This window comes from Orbicella franksi, chromosome 6 (assembly GCF_964199315.1).
Source record: "Orbicella franksi chromosome 6, jaOrbFran1.1, whole genome shotgun sequence".
NCBI classification, from domain to species: domain Eukaryota; kingdom Metazoa; phylum Cnidaria; class Anthozoa; order Scleractinia; family Merulinidae; genus Orbicella; species Orbicella franksi.
In genome coordinates this window covers 18,085,353-18,110,586 of record NC_138150.1, presented here as the reverse complement: position 1 = coordinate 18,110,586, position 25,234 = coordinate 18,085,353, and the positions used below count along the sequence as shown (strand labels likewise).

Genomic DNA, 25,234 nt, shown 5'->3' with positions numbered 1-25,234 from the left:
GGTAACAAAAACGTAAACTTTTGGTACTGATTCAATGAAATATGAAACATAGGATAAAGACTCTAACGCATATTCAAAGAAGCGCGATGAAGTTACACACAAAATCAACGTACACATATAACTGTTTAATTAAGAGTTTTTGGCATACAGTTTGAGACAAAATTAACTGTTTGTGGTCAGAACCAAATTGTTATAACAGAGCATATTTAGAGGGAGGGACAGCTTCACTAACTGGCACAGAAATCTGTTTATGGGGATTCTTTGATCGGATTAGCAATTTTTCACGAACACTCATTCGCTGTAAAACAGTAGGTCTCAATGTCGTAGTCTCCATATATTTAGTCAGGTATCAGACGCTCTGTTCATCAGTAATAGCCCTTCCAATAAAACATGTGTGAAAACAAATAAAAACCATTACCCTGATCCGACCCTGAAGAAAGTCCAAAGCCTTGGGTCCTAACTTGACATAGCTAATGACGTTGTCATGGTTTCCAATAACCATGTGCTCCGCTAGGACACGTTTTAGAACCAACAGATGGCCCAGTCGTTCTGCATCATTTCTATGGTAGGATTTGCCCAGGCCATGTAAGGAACATTTGTCATGTCCCTCAGATGATATTCGAGCACCCCCGGAACCCTACATTAAAACAAAAATATAAGAAGGTAGTAGCAATGGACCTTTTCGGCGATACGGCCGCCATTTTGAATTCTATTGTTTTTTAATTCTATTGCTATTATGGGATGCTTAGGGGGCAAATGCAGGCTAATTTGTCCCTTAAGCATCCCATAATAGCTATTTGAAATAATAGAATTCAAAATGGCCCCGTATCGCCGAAAAGGTCCATTGCTTGACCTCTAACCAGCTTGCTAGGGGCTACGACAAAACCACAAACCCAAAATAATCCTGTGATTAGAAGAATCACCAATCTTGAGTGTCTCTGTATGTGAAAGAGATTTACCATGACAATTTTGCCATTTTACGACTCAAGATACAACAACAACAACAACAACAACAACAACAACAACAACATTATTTGTAAACAACATTTACACCAGTTGAACTTATAATCGACACAATTAAGAATACCGGCTGCCTTAAAGGAGCTCAGTCACGGTTTGCATATTTTGAAAAGTTTGGCCTAAATTTTTCAAATTCGTCGTTTGCAATCCGTGTCAACTTTCGCCATCCTTGAACACCCTTGTTCCTTTATGGTTTATTATTATCTCTTTGATGTTTTTCTATCTTGGTAAACTATTATTTTCAGGTTTCCTTCCATTTAAAGGAGATTTTGTACGTGGCCAAAAAAAAAAGACAAAACACCGTGACTGAGCTCCTTTAAGTAACCATAAAAGGGTAGCCAGCCAAGAGCACAATAATATAGTTACAGAGTCAGCACACAAACAACAACTCGCGCTAATATATGAAACAAAAACAGAAGCCGTCTTCTCATGATCCGGTCAATGGACAACCTTTTCATGAAGAGGTGCGGTTTACAAAATCAGTTACTTCGACTCTACGTTTGTTATTATGGACAGACAGATAAAGCCTTGTTGGCAACAAGGACAGAAATAGTCCATAAGAGGGGGGATCTTGTTCGAGACATGAACTCGTAAATAAATAAACAATAGCCTCCATTCGGCGCGAAAATATTCTCGGTTATTTGTCCGCGGGCATTGTGTGTTCCGAGAAGTGAACAGTTTATGCTCGAGGAAAACTGTGAGCTTTGAGGAACACATAATATCCAACGACAAATATCCACGCATATTTTTGCGCCAAATGGAGGCTATTGTGTTTATTACCCTTCAAATATTTTTTCGCAACGGGCGCAGTTTTGCAAATTGCAGAATATCATTCCAATATTCCCCGGTTATAGCTGGGGCATATTCAGTCACGTGACGCGTTAAGACCAAACGCGCGCGAGCAAAATTATGAAAACCGTGTTAGATAGTGTCATTCAGCTGGTTCCTAATACAGAAAGGAGAGGAGAGCGCGCCCAAATGTCCCAAGAAGTGGCAAACGTGTGGCTAAATCCACCAGCTTGGACCCGTGCCTTCAAAGTATAAATCAGTGGCAACAGCTGCCTTTTTTCCTTGACGAACTGTGATCTAAGTTATTTATTTCCATTAAAGCCCTCCCGATCTTCCTTCTAGTTGTTATTACTGTATACTCAACCTGTTATAGTAAGAAAACACTAATTTTTGTATAAGAATACATTTCATAAGAATATCGAGGCTGAGATTTTGAAAAGAATATAATTTTGAGTAAGCACATTACAATTATATACAACCGTATGAAATTCTTCTTTTCTCTGAACGGCAAAATAGCCAAAAAGACAACAAAAACAGCACTAGCCGCATGCTCGATGCTAATAACATTTCTGCAAGACATCAGGCTTTACAGCCTGCAGTCTGGGTACAAAAATTACTTTAACGCCAACCAGACACCAACCACATGCAATTGACACCCCAATACATTCTACAACGGAAATGTCATACGCTACAATCTAAGAATACTCACAAATATTTTCAGCTTAAAATCGGCAGAAAAAAGAGTGTACGCTCGAGAAAATTACTAATACGGCCTGCGTATGGAATACTAAACATTTTATACAACATTACCTTGAAGATGTCGATGAAGTGATTTAGAGTGTAACTCTTGATGGGCTTCTTAAAATTTCTGTTTCCACCATGAACAATGGAGTTGACGCTGTCTACAAACGCCTTGGCATCAGATGTGATATCTTTACTAACGAATGTTGCAGAACTAGCGCACGTGTCACACATGCTGTCAGGCCTACTGCGGCACTGGGAAGGATCAAAGTTCATCTCACCAAAGTAATGTAACAGCTGAACTCTCCTGCATTCTGTTACATTTTCGCAAAACTGCACCACACGGAAAAGATTGTCCATATCTACCTGTTTAGCTTCCGCATTCTTTTCGCTGCTGTTTTGGATCATTCTATAAGATCAAGTAGATTATTTGAGTTCACGAGAAAATGATGCATAAACTAAATTGCTTATACCGCCCGTGTCTTGCTTCTCAAGAACCAGCAGGTGGGATTTACAAAGTATAGCGTGATAAAAGTGTTGACAAGCCTGCACGACTCCTGCCGTTCGCGGATGAATAAGTAATAAAGCCTTCATAGTTTAGCTTTAACTAGGATGTCTTTGAGGGACTTTCCTTTGCGATACGAGATGATGGGGGGCTCCTTAAAGATATTTCTCAGTAGCGGGTGATTATCTATAAGGTGCCATTTCCCCAGTAGTGTGTCTTTTAGGTTAGGCAACGCCGGGTGGTATTGTGTGACAAAGGGCAGTATTTTCTTTTGTGCGGTTTTGTCTTTCTGTGCTAGTGACATTTTTCTATCAGAGAACTTAATCTCTGAAAGGTGTTTTTCTACAATTCTAGCTGGGTAACCTCTATTCTGCAGGCGTGTTTTGAAATTACTCATGTTTTCCTCAAAAATAAGTTGAGAGGAATTTGTTCTCAGAAGCCTTAACGCTTCTCCTTTGATAAAGCCTTTCGTGACGCCTGGTGGGTGACACGAATAGAAATTCGTGTATTGAAAGGTCTCTGTAGGTTTGAAATGAGTTCGCACGTCAAGAATAGATTCCTTATTGAATCTGTCACCTTTGTACACTTTCGTGTCCAAGAATGTAGTTTCAGTTTCTGAGATTTCAGCCGTGAATTTTATCGTTGGGTGAAAACTGTTTGCCTTTAGAAGGAAGTCTTCTATTTTATCTCTACTTGTGTTCCACATGGATATGATGTCATCGATGTATCTTTTCCAAAAAATGGGTTTTGTGTAGCTTTGTCTGAGTATTTCTTTTTCTATTTTGGCCATAAATATGTTAGCAAAAGCTACGGCCATTTTCGTTCCCATGGCTGTTCCATGAGTTTGGAGGTAATCTTTTCCATTGAATTGGAACGAGTTTTCTTGTAGAATCAGACTTAGCATTTCTCTTAGGTACCTGCTAGGAATTGGAGGGTTCTCCTGGTAAAATTCTTCGTATGCTTCGCATACAGTGGTAATACCCTCCTCCTGTGGTATGTTCGTGTAGAGACTGGTGACGTCCATAGAGACAAGAATGGTGTTTTTAGGCAGTTTAGTCTTTTCGATGAAGTTAAGAAAGTCTGTTGTATCTTTAAGATACGAGGTTTGCTTTTGTGCTATTGGCTGAATAAGGTGGTCAACAAAAGCTGAGATCCTTTCTGTAGGGCCGTCACACCCTGATATAATTGGTCTACCAACAGGTGTCGGTTTGTGAATCTTTGTAAGTGTGTAAAACACTGGTATTCGTGGAGGGTCGGGCGTTAGGGAGAGCCATTTAGCCGTCATTTCGTCTATGTGGCCTTCTTGTAGTAGTGATCGAATCAATCGGTGAACTTTTTTGGCCGTGGTGTCAACCATAGGTTTGTCTAGGGGCCGGTAGTTGTGTATATCATCAAGTTGGACTTGACCCTCTTTAAGTTTATCTGTTCTGTTCATTATGACGGTTGTGGTACCCTTATCGGCTTTCTTTAGTACAATGTTTTTGTCACGCGATAGTTCTTTGAGAGCATTTCGCTCTCCCTGTGACAGGTTGTCTCTCGGCCTGTTCAATTTGATATTAGCAAGGTCAAGTTTGACTTCTTCTAGAAAAGTTTCTAGAGCAACTGAGTGCTGGACTGGTGGGTCCCAGTCTGACTTGACGTGGAAAGGATGAGGTTCTTTGTCGTGACCGTGAAATATGTACTTAAGGCGCATTCTTCTGGCAAAATGACTGAAGTCATTGAGTAGCTGGCGCCTGATAGTGTTTTCTCTTGTCACGGGAGCAGGAATGAATTTCAAACCACGGGATAGCAGGGTAATTTGCTCGTCTGTCAGCTGCGTATTTGACAGGTTTTTGATATGTTGCTTACGTGACTCAATGTTGTTTTGAAAGCGTTTTTTCTGTTTGATTCTTCTCCGCTCTAATCTTTTGCGGCTTTTAACCGCTTTGTTATCTGTGTTGTTTCTTTCCCCTTCCTCCCTTATTTCTAAAGGGTCAGATAAGACAACAGGATAAGATTCACTTTTTTTATTCGTTGCTTGTGATCTCATTTGTTCCAGCAATATATCGACCTCTCTGATCTTGGCTTTCAACACTTCGGCTAGCTCGTTGTCTTTCTTATCTTCGTTCGCAATTCTATTTCTAGCCGGCGTTTTGCGGGAAGACTGGTTGGTTTCATGGAAACTTCTGCGAGACTTAGCTTGTTCGAGCTTTCTGTACTTATTCTTAAGCCTTTCTACGCGCCTGTGGTGAAATTTCACTAGGGCCCCTACAAGGGCCTGTTCGGCTTTCTTTCTAATAGAGTTAATGTCTTTCTTAAAGTCCTCGTCGGGCGTGATGTTAGCCCGCGCGTTGTATCTCAAGGTCTTGGGGCATGAGCCCTTCGCCAGGTGAGAATTCAGCAGACTGATAGAGTTGTTTGAGCTGTCTATCTTCTCCTGGATGGAGTTTAGCTCTTCTTCGTGCCGTGGTCTTTTTCTATCGGAGCTGCCGGTAGTTTTGGCGGACTTTGGTAGGATTTCTCTTTGGCGCTTTCTGCCTCTGTCGTTGCTCGTATTGTGAGAGTGTACAGGCTCTTTGTTTGTTTGCTCGGGCTTCTTTGGCTCGTTCGTTGTTTCTTTCTTGCGCTCTGGTCTTTGAGCGTTTGGGACACTGTCATTGCTAGCACCAACGTCTTCATCTTGATCCTCTGACAGGAGGGCGTCCTCTTCTTCATAAGACATATTAGTGTCCATTCTGGTATCCTCGGTGTTAGGATCTATCTCCTCGGTCGATAAAAGACCGTCAGCAGTGAGTTTGGTTGCTGCCATGCATCGAGCGAATTGTCGATCAGTATTGGAACATTGCGCCACAACATTCCCGTCAAACTGTAATATGTTATTCCCGTTTGACTGTAATATGTTATAAATTTACGGTTGCTTCCAGTAAGGAGAAATGGTTCCTTTCATACACTTTGACAGATTGTACAACTGTCACACAATTTAACTGCAGACGGGTAATGACCTAGGTTAGCCTTTGGTGCAGGAACTTCCGTTTTTCTGTAATATATCCTCTTACTTCCAACCTCCCTTCCCCCCGCCTGTAAATTGCACCCAAAATGTACTCGTATATAGGTTCCGGATTCCTTTTTAATACAAAGCATAGTACCTTCTTATCCTGGTTGTATCGCCATATAAATAAAACAGCGTACATTCGGCCAGTTCACCATCTCGTCCTGCCCGTCCACATTCCTGGTAGTATCCTTCCAGTGACTTAGGCATTGAGTGGTGGATAACGTATCTGACTGAACCCTTGTCGATTCCCATCCCGAATGCAATTGTAGCACATACCACCTGGAAAGAGTAAACACACTTTTCAAATACGGGTTGTGTTGTAAATCCTGTCATTGTGTTCCAAATAGAGTACATCAAGGGATATGTACGAGAACACTTTCTTCGTCATATAAAAACATGACGTTTCGGCGACGACGTCCGTTATCAGAACTTTCATCGTCTTTAGGACAATTCGTAATATTTTTTATTCAGCTCTTATCAGTGCATGTTGGAGGTCCCTGGACCTACTCAGGTCATCATAACATGAGCTGTTAACTACAACACACAAGCTACTGATACTCTAACTCTTAGATGCAGCGCATGTACGACCGTTGCCAGTTTTGAGCCTACAATCAGATGCAATATTGGCCAATTTCGATATATTAATATTCTAACGTGGCACCAAGGCTTAGGGGACTAAAACAAAATAAACTATTCATTCGCGCCGCAAACTCAATGTGGTTTTTTTAATCCTCTAACTGTCAGCACCATGTTAGAATTTTAAAATATTGAAATAGACCTATTGGCGCAAGACATCTCTGAAAACATGATCACATTATTGTTTACAGGGGAAGGATCAAGACTAGCCACAAGTCTCAAGTCTCAAGTTCTTTGCCGAGGGTCTGTGCTCTTTTCCGCCGTTCAGAGTGAAGATCAATCAAAATGACTGACCTTGTATCGATCATTTATCCAAGCCTCTTGACATTTCGTCCTTTGTTCGTCTGATAGTCCTGCATGATAAGCTACTGCACTGATACCAGCCTCATTCAAAGAGTCCGCCACACGTTCACAGTCATTTCTTGCAAATAGAGAATCCTCAACTAAGTAACGTTTTAGTTTGTAATATATAGATTTAGCTAAGCCTAAAAGCGGAGCTCCTAGGCTGGGTTGTTTAAAGTTCGAGTTAGGCAACCCAGGATATGAGAGAATTTTGATTTGAGTTTTGAACTTTGCGGTGAGATTTTCTGTTTATATTGTTTGGCCTTCTGTTTTGAGTTTGAATAATCTCAAACTACACAAAACAAAAGCAGTGGAAAACATTTCTATACAAGAAAAATTTATACTTTGGTTAACTTTTAATCCTGGGATAGCGTTAACCGGCTTCTGAACAATCCGGCCCTGATTACAAGTTAACCTAACATGAGTCCGCGATCCAATCCAAAACCAGCCCTTGGTCAGCGATCAACTTCAAAAACACGTGATCTTGATGAGCTCTAACCTTGAGCCCGCGATATGGTCACGTGATACTAGTTAGCGGCTACCTTGATTTGACAGGTGTCAAATGACCATAACATGGATGTCCAATATCAAAGATGTACGTTGTAAACCAAGGCTGCATGTCTCCGTCAACTTATTAGTTGGAGTATGGCCGCCATGTTGCGCGACGTCGTAGCCGTCGTCGCGCGTATGCGCCTACGAGCAATACCACAAGCCATTTTTACCATAAGAAAAGCGATTCACAGATTTCTATGAGTATGGGGCTCCCCTTCGCGGCACTTCGGGCCGCCGGAGCTCCGCCAATATTAATTACACGCAAAGTACTGGCTAATTGATTGCTCTGTGATATCAACAGCCAGTGCTACGAATCTGGACAAATTCCACTTGCAATTTCTTCAAGGGTTTGAGAAATGATACAATTTATTTAGAGTAATATTCCATAAAGGAATTTATCTATGTCAGATAATCTGTAAATAAGAGAATGAAAGATAATCGAGAACGTTCATTGTGTCGACGAATTCAGACAACAAATGGCAAAACTAACAGTTATATTTCGGTAAGAACTATATCATCATTGCACTAAAACATGCATCCTGACAGCTCTTAAACAGCGTGCTAATAACAATGAAGAGACGAAACAAAAAGAAATACTTGTAAACCTTGCCTTGAAGTGTTCCAAATTGAACTAATGTTGGAGAATTTTCTAGCAAAGTAGAGGTCACATAAAGCCAGGGGACATTTGGAATACCAGGAACAACTGATCAGGTAGTAAAAATAACGAAACCTTTCAGTTTTGCCTAAAACAAGTGGTATTCCTAAACATCTATAAACCCTGCCTGCTGCAAATAGGTAAAGTAATTTAGTATAGTAAACATCGAATTAAGTGGGACTAAGATATCACATAACTTTTGCAATCACCAACCTGGAGAGACAATACACAATCCCGGAAGAGACAGGATGTTTTGTCTTTATGTATTGGAGTATTTCTTCCATGACTTTCTTTTTGGGTTTCACAACGAAACGCAGATTGGGTCGATTGAACGTTTGGGTGAACCTGTCATTAGATTGAAGTGCGTTAGCATAACCGTTCAGAAACGACCTGTTGCAAATTGTGTTTTGCAATAGTCACTTTTTATAACGGGAGTAAAGTCACTTTTTATAACGGGAGGGGGGGGGGGAAACGTTTTTGTGTTAATACTGGGGGAGGGGGGTAGCTAATGAATCCACTTCTTTATTTGGTTTCCTTTCTAGAACAGTGTGTTATCAAGTTGACAAACCATATAAAGCCAACTTCAGCAGGTTTATTCAATACTTCGTTAACACCATCACCGCAACATGTTAAGTAAACAACACGGTCACATTTATTGTTCGGCCAAGATGGCTGGATATGGGCCAAGTTCATTTTTTGGGCGTGTTTATGGACCGAGACGGAGTCGAGGTCCATAAACTCGCAAAAAAACGAACAAATTTATTATATGGCTTTTGGGGAAATTTGTCTTGCGGGACACAGTGCAGGATTTGGTTCATCTCGCCCGCGTTTTTTCTATTTTGTGGATTTTCTCTCCCACATTTACGTTATTTGCCCGGAATTGTATGAAAATGCCAAGGCCACGGGTTCGTTGATTTGAATAGCTTAAAACCATGGTAGCATCGCTGTGGATTGGTAATTTGAAGTGGACTTACTTTTGCTGAATTCCAGTAGTCTTGCAGCAGACTGTAACTTCAACACTGCAGGTCTACGAATGAATTCCTGCGAAATTTTCATTGAAGCACCCGAAAGTTTCTGATCGCTATGTTTGGCTGCTTTGAGACAGAAACTTTTGTCTCAAAACTGAATTTTGACACGTACATCCCCCCCGGTCCCCGAGCCCGGTGATTGGAAGAACAAGAGACATGCTATCATTGCAGAGAACATCACTGAACAATACAAACCATTTTGGCTTTGCCATCTTCAGCTGATGTAAAACATCCTTTTGAACACGGGGCGTAGCAGTTGCTGTGAGTGCCATAAAGGGGACATTAGGGAACTTCGTTCTCAAAACTGACAGCTTCTTATAGTCTGGGCGAAAGTCATGGCCCCACTGACTGACACAGTGCGCTTCATCAATCACAATCCTGTGAGCAAACAATTTGAGTAAGTTGCAACGATTTGGGGAAGGATTCTACTGGAACTTTATAGATATCCTTTTACGTGGCATTTAAAAATTTAAAAAATTCACTTAACACAAGAGCACACCATGAGCTGACTGCAGTCACAAACAACCTCAGCTGCTTGCTGCTTGATGTTGTTCAATGTACAGGGTACGATGCTACTCTTTATACTTGTATTTCCTGTATTTCAAGACTCCTGTAGCTATATATAGCAGGTTTGCTGGCACGCTGTGACTGTGGAGTTCAAGTTAGATTTTTGTTAACTAACAAAATTAAGAAAATAAATGACACAAACTCCAACAGCTGATTACAACACCAAGCTTTATCACTCGATGCCTTCTTTTCCTTTTCATTGGCCGACACCCCACCACGTGATCTGCAAATAACTGCCTACAATTAATGGTCTGCTCATGCGTAATAACTACGCTCTTGTGTAAAAAATGAGAGATCGCTTTCCTGAACTTTCAGAGAGGGATTTCAATACGATAAAGATTCAGCAAATAACTATCTGCTTGCCACTGACAAATCACGATATTTTGCTCAACCTTGTCCAAAACTTGTTAATTGTTACACCTTCTTCAATACTCTCAGAATCCATTACTGTGGGCTAGCTATTTTCCAATTTCTTGCTTTGCGGAAACTTTCAACCAAGCAATAGATCACCTGTCCCTTGGAGGATGATTCGTCATATAATGTCAGTATGCGTCAGTTTCCTTGGGTAAATCATTGTGCTTGGAAAATTTAAAGTATATTACATTGCAACAAGCTGATTGCTTGAGATTTGACCACAAATTACATAGCCACAAAGCCAATAGCTAATTTTAAGGAACTGACATGGAAGAAAATAAGGAGCTACTGTAATGACATAACCCACCTGTCAAGCAGTCCACGGCTGTACAGACTGTTCATGACAGAGATGAGCTTATCACTGGCTGAGAGCTTTTCTGGGGTCACATACACTAGTTTTACGGTTGGATTCCTGAGAGATAAGTCCTGATAGACAGAGTTGAGGTGTCTGGTTGAACCAGCTCCTGCATCACCCAGTAAATGCACAGCAGGTAACTATATAAACAACAAAATAATATATGCAGTCATATGTGTGTAATGAGGTGTGAAAATTAATGCAAAGAGTTGAAAATAAGTCTTGAATGCACTGACCTGACCTTACAAATTAGAGATATTTGATTTGAGTGCTAATTAAATTTTGATAGCACAAGATAGGTTGCTTATTATTCACAAGGCATAAATTCATAAAAGGATCTGCATTTATTTTCGAACAAACCTCTATCAAAATAATGCAGAAAATACAAACTGCAACTTGAGCTAATATTGGGGTTATTGCAAGAAGGGTACTAGGTCAAAATTTAATTGTACCATTCCAATGAATTCCAAAGAACATAACCTGAAGTGAATATCATTTCAAGATAATATACTGCATACCAACAGCACTGGTTCTTTCTCATGGAAACCTTTTGTTTCACAGGGCAGAAAGAAGACTGCACTGGTTGAATGGATAGCTACATACATTACGGCAAAATACCAATGTCACTGGCATAAAATGAACCACTAGAATTTCAAGGCAGCTGCTTTATACTGATAATTTTACCTTGAGTGACTGGAGTCTCTGTACTTGATCTTGAATGAGAGATCTGAGGGGTGAAATAACAAAGGTCACCCCAGCACCCATCAGTCCAGTCAGCTGAAAACACAGGCTCTTTCCTCCACCAGTCGGCATTAAAATAAAACAGTCAAGCTTCATCATAGCTGCATTAATGGCTTCAAGTTGATTTGTTCTTAATGAACGGATGTTATACACATTTTTCAATATTTTCCACATTTCCCTGTGATATGGTAAATCCTTTCGTTTCAGTTCAACTGCAAAAGGTAGAGAAAACAATAAGCCCAGAAACTATGGTCCGGTTTCATCTTAAAAATACCTTAATTGACATACAAAAGTACAAGTAACAAGCTTCACTTAACTTAGCAACATAAACACCAGTAGAGTTCTCTGTGACTCAAAAATGAATGTGGTGAACCCCATTTTTATCATCAAATAGTGGTAATTCTTTGAAGGGGGTTCAGAGCCACCTTAAATTTTTACAAATTGAAGGTGGCTCAGAAGCTCCTCCATAGAATTTTTTTAAACTTTGCAAAATGTTACACCTTATCATATAAACACCAATGAAATACCAGTTGAGCTTTCGAGCAAAAACATGATATCTTCACACATGAAAATAACTTGTTACCTTCACATGTGAGAAGATCACTGTTGCTATGATTACATAATAAATCGCGCCTTTCGCAGCAAATGTAAAATGGTTTATTATTTCATTAGTGTTGACACTCAAAGAGAAATTTCATATCTTGCAAGATCATGGGTTTGAATCCAGTTCATGGGTTTGATCCCAAAACATCTTAAAACAACATGGGGTGGTGTGTTGTGGTTTTGAAGGCTGTAAATACCAGTACATGTACTTAGAACCATAACACACTTATGAAGAGCTTGAAATGGTAAGGAATAAACGTCAAGAAGACTCAACCAATGACAAAGAGAGCAATAATAGCTTAGAAGCAATGATATCATCCTTTGAGTTCAAACCACAGCCTCAAGCTTTCAGTCTCAAGAAAGCCTGAAATCAACTGAATTTATTGCTTATTAAATGAACATCCTTGTGTGAGGAATTGTTTCAGCATTATAAACTTTTGCATTTTCAAATTCCCAGATATACAACAACACAAATCAGATGGCATGAATAGATTTTTGCATTAAGATTGCCTGTTCTCCCACTGTGATATCACGAAAGAAAAATCATCTTACAACATCTTTTAATTTAGTGGTTTTAGATGGGCTTATAACAGGGTGGGAGCTTACAAGCAGATAAAAAAATAACATTTCAAAATGAGCTGATAAAAACCTTGACACCGACATCCAGCCCTATCAAGACACATGATAATGTGGGACAAGGGAGGCTTATGACCAGCTGCATATACTGTTTTCACTCACATGGCCAGCACCCATTGAATTTATTTGAACAAAAGTGAAATGCTTACATAAGAAAAGACTTAAAAACTCACAGGATTGGTTTGCAACACCAACATGACTGTCATATCATTTCCTGAGAAAATTCTCTATTAAAGGACCTATAACTGGGTGTGGGGGGTGGGGTGGGGGCTTATAACCACTATTTTATATCTCGATAATTATGAACCTCATCATTTGAAAGTACCAACTTTTGACATAATGAATGTGAAGATTTATCGTATGCAATAACGTATGGTATGCACAAAACACAACTGATGTTTATAACTGATTGAGGAACTAACCAATAGAACATTTAGGTTATGTAATTCACACACAGTGTATTTGAGCAAAACAAACGATTGTGCATGGGCAAATAAATCTTGGTATCTTTGCTTGTTCCTTTGATGTTTACCGGGCTGTTCCTCTGTTAACTATAATTATGCTTAGAGTGATAAGGAGGTAGTAAAGATGAGGGCATATTGATGCTTATGGATAAGTAGCAACTGAGGTAACCAAAATAACTAACTTACTGTCATGGCCATTGTTAGGAATTGTGTTGGTTCTTTGAGGATAATTGAAGCTTGAATTGAAATTGTTGATTTCCCTAGTGGTAGTAGGTTGGTAGTTTGGTTTGTCTTGAAATGGCATGGCAGCAGTAACCTGTTGGCTGCAAGTTCTGGATGCCACTGAACCAATTCTGCTACCAGAGGTAGAAGTGGAGGACACCTTTTCTCCATAATTGGTATCAAAAGCACATGTGTTTGCCCATTCATCAGCACTGCTATTCAGTAGTTCTGTTAGTAGGAGAGTATCTTTATTTATACAATCCGCCACACCTGCAGAGGACACAGAAATGGAGCTAATGGCTGAGTCTTTAGCTTGTGCAACATTATGATCAGCTAAGCCAGCTGGAAGAACAGTAGTAGCACCGGTGATTTTTGTACAGTTTTTAGAAGCTGTAGGAATATTCAATTTGTTCTCCTTATTTGCACCGCTGCATGATGCAGTTGAGATCCTTCTGTCCCCCTCAGAAAAACTTTCTCCGGGATTATAACTGCATGTTGATAACCTTCGGTCTGTAATGTAATGCACAACAAAATAACCATCAGCAACAACAGATATGGATTTTGTAAAGAACACGAAGAACAGATTGTCAATTTGAAGTATGTGTTCACCTTTGTACAACCATCACTGCGGTGGATCAACTACTAATATGACTTCCCTGTCTGAAAATATTATTGTTACTTACAGCTCTTGAATGTGCATTCTGGACTTTCTCCTCGCTGTTTCAACATGTCTTCAAGCTGTGCAACTTTTAATTTAATTCTTTTCCTGGTTTCAAAAATGTACAAATGTATTAAAGTTGCCCAATGAAGTCTACACCAAAAATCAGCCTTTTAGATGAGCATGTCAGGCACACCAACTGCATGTTAAAACTATATCAAAGCACTACCACCAGAACTTCAATTCTTCAATAATCCTTATTTTTCCAAGATGGTTAGCCAAGTTAAGTTATGAAGAGGGTTTAAACAATTTATGTAGGTGACCACATCTTTTTAGAATGATCCACACTAATAGACATAGAGTATACCTTTTATGTGGAGATGTGTTGCTAAATGATATGTAAGAGTCTTCTGCATCTTAAGTGAAGAAGCAGCACCTAAGCAGCACCTACAGGCTCCTTGCCATTATTTTGACACAGGGTGTCTGCTTAATACAGGCCTACGTAACAGATGTTTCAGTAAATTTTTTGTGTACTAGCTGATTTACAATGTATGTTCCACCAACCCCAAAAAAAGACAAGTGTATGTATAAAAAAGTATAAAGTAATGGAACCTCTACACCATGAAAACCTGACTTGACCCAAACAACCGTTCTGTCAATTTGGTATTTGTGAAGCAGCCACCTTTTGGACCTGAGTGATATTTGAAAATTCTCTCAAAATTACATGAGCCTTTAGATGAGTGCAATTTGAAAGCATTTTCAAACAACACGAGAAGTGTAAATGCTGCTTTCACACCATTATGCATTTGTTATAATTTTTGATAAGTGTGCATTTAATTGCACTTATCCACTGCAGCACTTAACAAGAAATTTGCCTACTCTTATCATGCTGAGTCATAATAACAGACAACTTTACAGTGCAATAAAAACCTTAAGTTCTGTGCCTCATTAAGATCCTGGGGTAAGCTGTTGAGGATGGCTGGATCTGCTCTATCTAACATCAAACAAATGTTCTCCATTGTCTCATAACACAGGGCATATGCCTGTTCTAAATGAACTTTGACCTTGGACGTAGGAGTCTGTTGGTGAACATCACACGGAGTAATAATAAGCTACAATAATCAATCACACAGATGCGTTGCACTATCAATGTTATTAACAGTAAGACTTAAACTTCATGAACCTGCTAATGATTCTTGGTTGCATAAATTAAAAAAGAAAGATCATCAATCTGTTTCTTGTAAATTTGTTACTATAAACAGGATACCAAGTGAAAAGTAGGAACCTTGATTATAGAATTAGGCTGATTATACATGGACTCAAATTTTGGCGACAAATTACAGGGTAGAACCAATCTGATGATATTAATATTTTAACTCAATAATGTTGAAAATTCCAGCAAATTTAACAGCGTATGCAATTTTACGCAACTTCTATATACTTGTTTACATGTTCATATATACATGTATACTTGTTTACATGCATACTTCTCAAAACTATTCAAGATGACACATTAGTGATCGGAAAGTATTCAGTACAATTTTTGGTACAGCATCTTAGTTTCTTGTTTTTGAATTGTTATGTATGTTTTCATGTAAAAGAATCCCTTTTAGTTCGTGTAGTATTGTTGATATGTTTGGGTTAATTACTGTTGTGAGAGTGTTTTTTAATTTATTATAGTTTGTTTCGTAAGTTAAGAAATGGTTTTAAACCTTTATATGCATTGTTCATCTCAATTTTTGCATAGCACATTTTGAGATTTAACGTTTTCTGCAAATGATTTTAAATGGCAGGTGTTGTAAGAAACACCGTTTAAATGCAAAAACACATTGTAAGGCCTAATTATTGGCTACTAGCTTTGTGTAAAATGTACCTGTCGAGGAAGGGGTTGCAACAGCACATGAGACATTTCCTTGCTCCTGTTGGAAGAGAGAAAAGACTGACAATGTGAATGTACAAAATACAAAGTACAAAAACACATTTAATCAAAGGCCTCGGCCTGGACTGCCTCATGTCACTTATTTAGTGCGAAGACAGGTGCGAAGAAATCCACTGGCAAACCAAACAGGCCGTCAATAAAATCTAGAACATGGAACATCCCAGAACATTCTGGAACATCAAAAACTTATAGTAATTATGAGAAAAATATATAAAACCGATTACACAAACAAGATATAAAAAAATAAAATTAAATAATTACGATATACATGTAAATAATTCATATAGCTTCAATATTAGACCTTTTCTTCTGATATTTGGTGAAAAATATCCTTACATGACTGGTATTAAAGCTGTCATTTCTGTTTTTGAATTAAATCATTTATAGTCCAGAAATTCGCAATTATGTGAATATGCCCATACAGTGTCCATTCCCTGAAATGGCGTTCCAATACATGCTCTGTAATTTAACAAATAATTTTTTCTAGCTTGAGTATTAATACTATAGATCTGATATTTAACAGACATCATCTCTGCACCATTGACTTTAAAACTGTTCATTTTGGTTTTGGATTAAATTTTTTATAACCGAGAAATTTGCAATTATGTGAACATGCCCATTCATTCTCTGTAATACTGTTCTCATACATGCTATATTTTTTTCTAGCTGAGTTTTAATGCTATAGATCTGATATTTGACCAACACATCTTTGCATCATTGACTTTAAATTATCCATTTTTTTGGATTGAATTTTTTATAGTCAAGAAATTTGTAACTATGTGAATGTGCCCATACATTCTCCGTAATACAGTTCCCATACATGCTCTGTAATTTAACAAATATTTTTTTCTAGCTTGAGTTTTGTTATAGATCCGATATGCATATATATACGATTTCCCACAGACTAACAGGTTGCTGTAAAGTCATGTGATACCATTGGCAGGAAAGAAGTGGAGCCTCCACTCAATGCGGTCAGTTGAATGAATTGTTCTTTATCCAATGCTCCCTCCCACATATCAGACTCCCTTCCAAGCAAAATATCTTTTCATATTCCGAGCTGATACCAGTTTATGTTTATTCTTATTCTATTTTATTTTTGACTAATTCATCTTTTTATAGTTATTTCTTTATTTAATTTTACTTACTTTTCTCATAATTATTATAATTTTTTGATGTTCCAGAATGTTGCAGGATGTTCTGGAATGTTCCATGTTCCAGGTTTTATCAGCGGCCAACCAAACAAGTGTAAAGCAACCATAACACTAGATCAAGTAGACAGGATACATTTTCACTTCCATTAATTTTTCGAATAAAATTCAGTCTGCCTCAATCTGGCCCAATTCTATCCTTATTGACAATTGACATTTGTAATTTATACCTGTTTGCTTACTCTCGGAAAGTGCGCATTATATGATAGTTTATAATCTGCTCATTGTGATCCCTATATTTTTCTTACAATGTATATTAGGGTTACATTTAGGTTTCTGGGATTACAATCCTTTATCAAAAGGGTTTCCTAAAAGAGATTGTCACACAGTTTAGAATTCCATGTCTTTCATTTCAGGAACTTTTACGCAGCTCTGTATTTAAGACAATTTTAAGCTTAAATCTGTTGTTTCTTGCTTTATGTCATGGATTGAAATGATACTGATATCAGAGGAATTGAAAACCACTCAGCAAGAATAAGTTCTGGGTAATTCACGTATTGATAGCCATATTCTCCCGGAGGAGAGCCAGGACCAATGATGATGAATTCACGTATTGCTTCGAAATTTTAATCTATTGCTCTAAAAATACTTCTCTCAATTTAGTAGCTTACCCATAAGTAGACACCTCTGGGTCCCCACAAGGAAACATGGGATGGATTGTATCTTCTGCTGTTAATGGGATGCTGGGTGATGATGGTGGTGAAAAGTACTCAGGAGGTGGAGGACTATTCATTGATGGGATACCCTCTGAGGGTAATGAACTGTTCACAGGTGGGAGGTCTTCTGTGGTTGAGGGGCTGTCGATTGGTGAGATGTCCTCTGGGGATGGTGGATTACTCATTGATTGGAAGTCTTCTGGGAGTGGTGGACTGTTTATTAATGGCAGATCCTCTGGGGAAGGCGGTCTTTTTATTGACTGAAAGTTCTCTGGTAGTGGACCTTTTTCTGATGCCAAATTTTCAAGCAGTAGTGGCGAGTCAAAAGGCTTTCCTTCACTATCAGAACTGCCTAACCTCTCTCTAGGATGCTGAAAAAGCAGACAAATTCTTTGCCACTGATTCAAAAGACATCATTCTAAGGTAGCTCAAAACAGTTTGCAGCACTTTGGTGGGTCATTGTAACCACCCTTTATCAGTTGATGCTACACTTATGGCATCAAAAGACTGCTCAATTATTGGTGAACATGTTGTTATCATTTTTGTTACATAATAGTTTACTATAGCAACAGTACAAGCTGCTAAAATTGACCTTAATTTTAGCTTTAAAGGCTTACAATGCCCACTTTTTACAACAGAATTTAGATTAGCAGGATAAGATACAACTTTTGGCAAAGAGATGAGGCACAGAGCCACCTTAAATTTCAAAAATGTAAGGTGGTTCTGAACACCCTATATATTTTTTTAAACTTTGCCAAAAGCTGCGTCTTATCATCCTAATCAAAATTTGATTGGCAGTAAATAGCCCATCAAAATTTTGGTCTTGGAAAGTGTTGGAAACTGTTTTGAACTACTGGTGTGCATGCAGAGATGAGATGTTACATTCACTTTTGAATTATTTTTTTGCACAAAATACCCTCAGAGATAAAGTACATATAAAGTATGCAAAGACGCAATAGCGCTTGGTAACGGGCTAACCTTCAGCCTACAACCTCGTGAAAGACAAGGAAAGCACTATAAAGTGCAAATGAAGACAATTTCCAAAGGTGATGAGAAATCTGATCTTCACACAGTTCAACGAGAATTTACATACTCGACCCAAAAACCTCCACCAAGACAGAGCTTCAAACACCAAATTCCCTATGGTTACCAAAATAAAAAGATTCAACCAGAAGAAAACCTCACCAACTTCAGGTCACGTCAAAAGGCTGCTTCAGATGTGGAAACATCCATTACAAATCAGTAAGCTCCCTGCCAAAATTCAAAATGCAAGCACTGCGGCAAGAGTGACAACTACGTAAGGGTGTACATACACCAACACCTTCACCAGATCATGAGTTCTCCAGATACCAGGGCCAGGACATCCACCTAAAAGATGAGTATCCCTTTGATGATGATTACATGTATAATGTGTACACTTATAAAGAAGAATCAGAAGAAGAAACAAGCAACAGAACCCATCACTATATTTCTTGGAACTCTCACTTCAACAATTAGCCAGCAAACCCAAGAAAATTCACTAAACGTCCTCAAGAGTCATCCAGACAAGGTTTACGCCAAGGTCAAGATTTATTAACTCCAAGACATGAGCTTGAAAGTAGACACTGGAGCAGATGCCTGCATAATCACCACCACAGATCTCCAGCACTACCCTTTCCTGAATACAATCCTTCCATGCAGCAATGTTTTAAGAGGATATGGAGGCAATGAGATAGAAACATTGGTGCAGCTATCTTAAAGGTCCCCTTTAAGGAAATGTCAGCCAATATATCAAATTCCATATCATGGAAACCACAGGAAGCCCATCTATGCTTGGTTGCTGACAGTGCCAAGACTGGGAAATAATATCAGCAAATTAGATGAAGTTAACACCATTCCCCCAACCAGGACAGAAGCTGATGCACAACGTGGTCAGCTATCCAAGCCCACTGTTTCCGACAAGTACCAAGACTGACTGAAATTGGTATACACTGAGTTTTATTCACAAATGTGGAACTATCCTGCATACAATAACAATAGAAGGGATGTGTGGTTCTAAGAGAGTACATACTAAGATACTTAGCAAGTTCATACATGTAATAATGGGTCCCAATAAACAAAACTATAGGTCTGAAAGAGACACTGAGTTGGGTCCATTTGTCTTGGGCATTCTAGGTAGTCTGTAAATCCTGGCAGGCTGGGAACTGTTGGGGTTAATTCTAGAACACACATTGGGAGCTAAGTTAATAATTATTACATTCACATTTTGATGTGTACATGTTTAGCAGCTGAAACTTTATAATACCTTCTTGAAAGAACTGTCTGTTGTATCATAAGATGTTGGCTGGAAATCAGAATTGAACATTTTATCTGCCACATCACTGTTATCACTGACACCTGCATTCTCCACATTTCTCCTCTTTATGGTGCTGTTCTCCTCAATAGAACAGTTAGCAGTGCCTTCATACTGTCCATCAAGGCCTGTAAGATCTATCACTGGCCCTGTGCAGTTACTGACACTGCTGTTAGCATCCCTGTTATTTTCATAATGTTCCTGATTGCTGTCCCATTTTAAAGAATTTTGACCCTTCTGTTTAGAAAAAGGAAAAATAAATAAAATCAAAATGTTTTTGAAGCCAACTTGTGATATCCATGAATAGATAATATGACCAATAAAACAAGTCATTTGGTGAGTAAATTGATTGATCTCCAGAAGTAAGGTAAACGGGTCATTTGCTGAACAAATTGAGTGATTTCCAGCAGAAAACAACTGCAATTAGAATCCATAGCCTGCTGTGCGAATCAATTGAGCCTGTAGTAGTCATCAATGAAAGCAGGTCACTCTGAGTTTACCATGATTACATTTCATATGACTTACCACACCATGTTGGTTTTACAGGGCACAAGTAATGCTGCATAATACATATGAGAAGTCCTCAAATTAGGGCCTCCCCTCAAATAAACACCCCTTCGAATAAGCGCCCCTCCTTTCAGCCAAAATTTAAAATAAGCGCCTCCCCTCCCCTTATTTTATGAAAGAGTATTGAGACAACAGAGGAAGTATAGTTTTGGTGGTGTTCAATCATCAACTCATTCAAGCCTGTGAATTGACCATCGTAATGGATGGTAGTGAAGATCTGCTGATTCATTGGTGAAAGCCCAACCGCCCTTGTGCAGCAGGCCTAGACCGCCTAAAGGTATTATACTATGTAGTTCTTCAAGAGAGACAGGATCCTTCTGAGACTTTTGAGGGTCTGACAGGTACATGTATTACAAAAATCCGATCATATCTGAGAACGATTTGGGAAAAATTAAATAAGCCCCCCCCCCCCACCCCCTCTTGATTAAGCACCCCCTCAATTATGCACCCCCAGTTTTCTCCTAAATTTGAAATAAGTGCCCCGGGTGCTAATTCAAGGATTTAAGGTATGTCCATGCATATCCAATCCTATTGTTAAGGTTGTATATATTGATCAGTAAAACCCACCTTGCTCTGTGCAAAATTTTGTTGATATCCACTGGAAAATTCCCCTACCAGCTTTGCCTTCTTTGACAAAGGAGATCCTAGGTAGCAATATACATAAAACAGTTACTTACGCCACACTTATGACCATGACAATATATTCTTATTACTGTCTACTTAACATTACATAGGCAAAGTCTGACTCTATGATAAGAATCTCACCTACCACTTTTAACCCCAGTGTTGGCTTTATCTACTATACATAGCTATTGCTCTTTTTTTGGAATGAGAATTTGGCATGTCACTTAGGTGGTAATGGATCATGAAATCATGTATCTAAAGAATGGAGGACTATGATCATGGGGAGGTAAAGCTGGAGAATAAAAATATATAAAGAGACATAATTAGTCAAACCTCATCTGACAGGGGCTTAAACGATATGAACTTCAGAATAATGGCCAAATCATTATGGTTAAGCTGGATTGGCAGACCTCTAGATAACACAAATGCCAATGGGAAGCCTATCCCAAATTATTTTTGAGCTAATATTGCAATCTAACCTTTGCAGCTAAGACATACATGTAAATAATTACTGAACTGGCAAAGCTGCACACTGTTGCATTATCTATGTAACCATATTGTTACATACCAGGTGGCCTCAACTAAAAGCCTGATGGTTTCTAGAGGTCACCTCGCCTCACATTAAAATATTTATAAATACTGCACATCAAGTAAAAAGGCAAAATAAACAGAATGAAAATCTGATCAAAATGAATTTTTCCAATATTTTTATTACAAATTATTAGGATACTTTCAAGGATTGAGCAGTATGTACAGAGGGGAACAAAGAAAAAAAAATTATACTATGGAACAACAAGGACAGTGCAATTGATTGATCAAAAGCACTGTTTTGGAAAACTTGATTCAAATGAGAAATATAATTGGTGTAAGATCTTTTGAGTAAAGAAGGAAAAATTTTGTCCCTAATCATCCAAGCCAAAAACAACTTGTCTCAGATGTTCAGACAGGTGAAAGTTTTTTGCCCTGCCTATTAGGGGGATACCCTCTACTAAGCAGATAGCAGGAAAGATCCTGAGGGTGTCCTTTCAATAGAGGTTACACTGTAATTAGTTTTGTTCTATTTTCATTATTGTTAGTAACATTAAATTTTATATTTCATAATTTCTTTCATTTTCTTTCACAAAACATAGCAAGCCAGTTATTCCAAGAGATGTTCCTTTTGAGAGAAACTTTAAACTGAGAATGTAAGCTTTAGTTACCAGTTTCAATTAGTAGATCTAAGTGTTGACGGCTAACACTTTTCCTCTTTATCACAACAATCTTGACTCTTTGCAACCTTTTCAGTACTCATTCTACCGAGAATTAGTTTGCAATCACCATTTTTTTTTTTATTTTGCTCATAAATTCCTGCTTTAAAATGTAACCATACCAAAGGGTAACCGTACATTCAGACTAAATGAGTGACTTATAGGTAAAATTGAAGAACAGTTGCAAAAAGATCTTATCGGTCACCTGACAGCCAACTGTTAACTGCAAACTGTTAGTTGTTTGTTGGCCAACTGTCGTCCAACTGTTGGCCGACAGTCCACCAACAGTCAGACGACTGTTGGCCAACTGTCATCAAACAGACGACAGTCGGCCCACAGTTTTCATTTGGTTTCAGACTTAAGTGTGCACCGACTGTCAGTCGAGAGTCAGCCAACAGGTGAACCTGTCAATAAGTCGTGAACTGAACTGATCGTGAACATTTACTTACTGATTGCTTCAACAACTACATCAAATGGCGAAGATACCGTACACTGCACTCTCAATAGTTACTATCTAATGGCTTTTGCCTACTTTGCTGTGTTGCCCAAATTGGTTCTCATTTGTCCACCATATTGAAAAGTTTTAATCAGACATACATGAAGTACTGTAAACCATAGTTCCACAATGCATCATAGGGCGACTGAAAAACTTCCTTTGGCTTTGCTAATTTGCAACAGGAAGATGAATCAAACAAGCATCTTTTAGTGTAAAAAAAAGGAGATCTAGGAAATGGGCACAATGATGCTGCTAAATTTTGGCATGCACAGTCTGGAGATGGCTTAACCAAGCCTCTTTTACCATTCAAACTGTATCAAGTAAATTGGTAGGAACAGTATGATCACCAGATGCCTATTTACTGTTTTCAACTATGAGGGTTTTGGGTCAATTTTTGGCGTACTTAATACAGTGGGTATACTGTTCCTAACGTGTCAGTAACATGACAGCTGACAGATTATTTTATTGTTCACTATTACTGACTTATTTATGGCTGTAGTGTTGTGCAACTGCTGTGTGCCTAGTCATTGATATTTTAGTCATAGGGCCCAGAACTACTAGATTGTGTAAATGTTGCATGAATAAAAAGTGGGTCAAGGCTGCAGTACTAACAGCCAGAAAAATGTACCTGCCACAGCTTGAAAGTCATCTTCATCATCAGCAATACCATTAGAAAAATCACTATTAGAAAAATGTTCGTGAGGTGGTACAAATGTCCATTTTTTTCTGTCTGTCTTTGGACATGACACCACACTGCAAGTAAACATAAACATATATGTAAGACAGTGTTCATAAATATATACATGTATAGAACAAACTTGATTTCAGTGCACAATAATGAAGAAATCTGTAAGAGGTGCTTTGGTTTAAGCCTTCTTTTTTTTGGCTAGTCATTGTCTTTCATCTCCATAAAATATTTCTTTGACATTTATGAATCCAGCAAATGTCATAGCTCACCTGTACCACAATGGTTTCGTTATTGAAAAGCCCGTGGAAGGTGGTAAGTTCAATTCCCAAAGGGGACACTAGTTTTTCTTTGTCCAATACTCTTGCCAACTGAATTACCAACTTCCTTTTGAATGAGATCTTTCTTGTTGCAATATTGTTACCGTGATTGTAATATTATTATTATAATTCTTATCAATTGAATAGTGTAACTGGGATGATTTGATTCCAGGTAATCCTTCTGCATTAAGTTCCCATAGACTGAAATTGATTCAACATAATTTGAAGATATCACAAATAAAAGTATAACAATATTACTTACGTTGTGGGCGCAAATGGTGTCACACGTGCAATTTGGCGTAACCCTGATCCGTCTGCTGCCTTGTATTCAGAGTGCTGCCTTTGGAATGAAATTATAAGCAAATTCTTACCTATGGTGCTCTGGTGGCATGCTTTGCTCACTGGAGCTCTGCTATTAAATGTAAGTTACATGTATCTAAACAAATGCATTGTTTTCCAACTAGCTATCCTTCAGTAAGTCATAGTCTAATTGTTAGTAATGCAACTTGCCATTCAATACGGTGAGTAGTGTCAGTAAAAAATGTTTATCAAAAAATAAAATAAAAAAAGAAATGACATGCTAATATCCAATCAAGATATCACAGGGAGAAAATAAACTACATGTATGTCAGTAACTAGTCTTTACCTGTCATAAAATCCTCCTTCCTCTGATTCATCTCTAACTGAAGTATTTCCCTATAAAATTCGTAACAAGTAGTAACCTTTTTTTCAATTCTCAGTGCTGTACAAAATGAGGGTAGGCGCATGAAAAAAGTTATTAAAAACAGTTAGCATGCTGAGTGCATTATTGAATCACATATTAAGCACATGGGAAACACAAGAGAGTACATAGTAGAAGGCACAAGGCACAGCCAAGCACACATATATACATGTAATTACATGTACCACTCAACAGAACACGAAGAGCAACTCTTGAGTGACTCCAACTTGTGAGGTAGGCCAATTGTATTATGCTTTGATAATAAAATATTTAAAGCTGGTTATACATGTAATGAACTGGAAGTGGTCAATCACAGTAAAAGCAATATTCCTTAAACACTTACAAAATAAATTACAGGCTGAACTTAGACTTGGGTGGAGAGGATCATTACATCATACATGTAGCATTTATTGGTTATACCAAGAATAAATAAATTTATTAACATATACATTTGCATTGCATGCTGTATTGCAATATTAT

General features: G+C 38.3%; 2 protein-coding genes across 2 annotated transcripts in view; both read right to left on the bottom strand.

Moving 5' to 3' along the window:
* Positions 1-25,234, bottom strand: part of LOC145490971 (uncharacterized) — a 32,004-nt gene that overhangs the window by 2,008 nt on the left and 4,762 nt on the right. The window contains exons 3-20 of the mRNA XM_081470091.1: positions 24,680-24,729; positions 24,296-24,373; positions 23,657-23,781; positions 21,229-21,305; positions 20,047-20,331; positions 17,718-18,133; positions 15,833-15,878; positions 14,890-15,038; positions 13,985-14,067; positions 13,266-13,811; positions 11,320-11,588; positions 10,588-10,775; positions 9,495-9,677; positions 8,485-8,616; positions 7,017-7,143; positions 6,181-6,365; positions 2,620-2,959; positions 419-637 (exon numbers count right to left, since the gene is read on the bottom strand). Of these exons, the coding sequence (XP_081326217.1) occupies positions 419-637; positions 2,620-2,959; positions 6,181-6,365; positions 7,017-7,143; positions 8,485-8,616; positions 9,495-9,677; positions 10,588-10,775; positions 11,320-11,588; positions 13,266-13,811; positions 13,985-14,067; positions 14,890-15,038; positions 15,833-15,878; positions 17,718-18,133; positions 20,047-20,331; positions 21,229-21,305; positions 23,657-23,781; positions 24,296-24,373; positions 24,680-24,729 (3,498 nt within the window). The remainder of the gene's footprint in view (positions 1-418; positions 638-2,619; positions 2,960-6,180; positions 6,366-7,016; positions 7,144-8,484; positions 8,617-9,494; positions 9,678-10,587; positions 10,776-11,319; positions 11,589-13,265; positions 13,812-13,984; positions 14,068-14,889; positions 15,039-15,832; positions 15,879-17,717; positions 18,134-20,046; positions 20,332-21,228; positions 21,306-23,656; positions 23,782-24,295; positions 24,374-24,679; positions 24,730-25,234) is intronic.
* Positions 2,981-4,877, bottom strand: LOC145491013 (uncharacterized). The gene has a single exon (XM_081470143.1). It carries the CDS (start codon positions 4,746-4,748, stop codon positions 3,141-3,143), a length of 1,608 nt encoding a protein of 535 aa, XP_081326269.1. The 5' UTR covers positions 4,749-4,877; the 3' UTR covers positions 2,981-3,140.

Bases quoted from the DNA above. Each gene is read 5' to 3' on its own strand.
- LOC145491013 (XM_081470143.1), bottom strand. From the start codon at position 4,748: ATGCGCCTTAAGTACATATTTCACGGTCACGACAAAGAACCTCATCCT.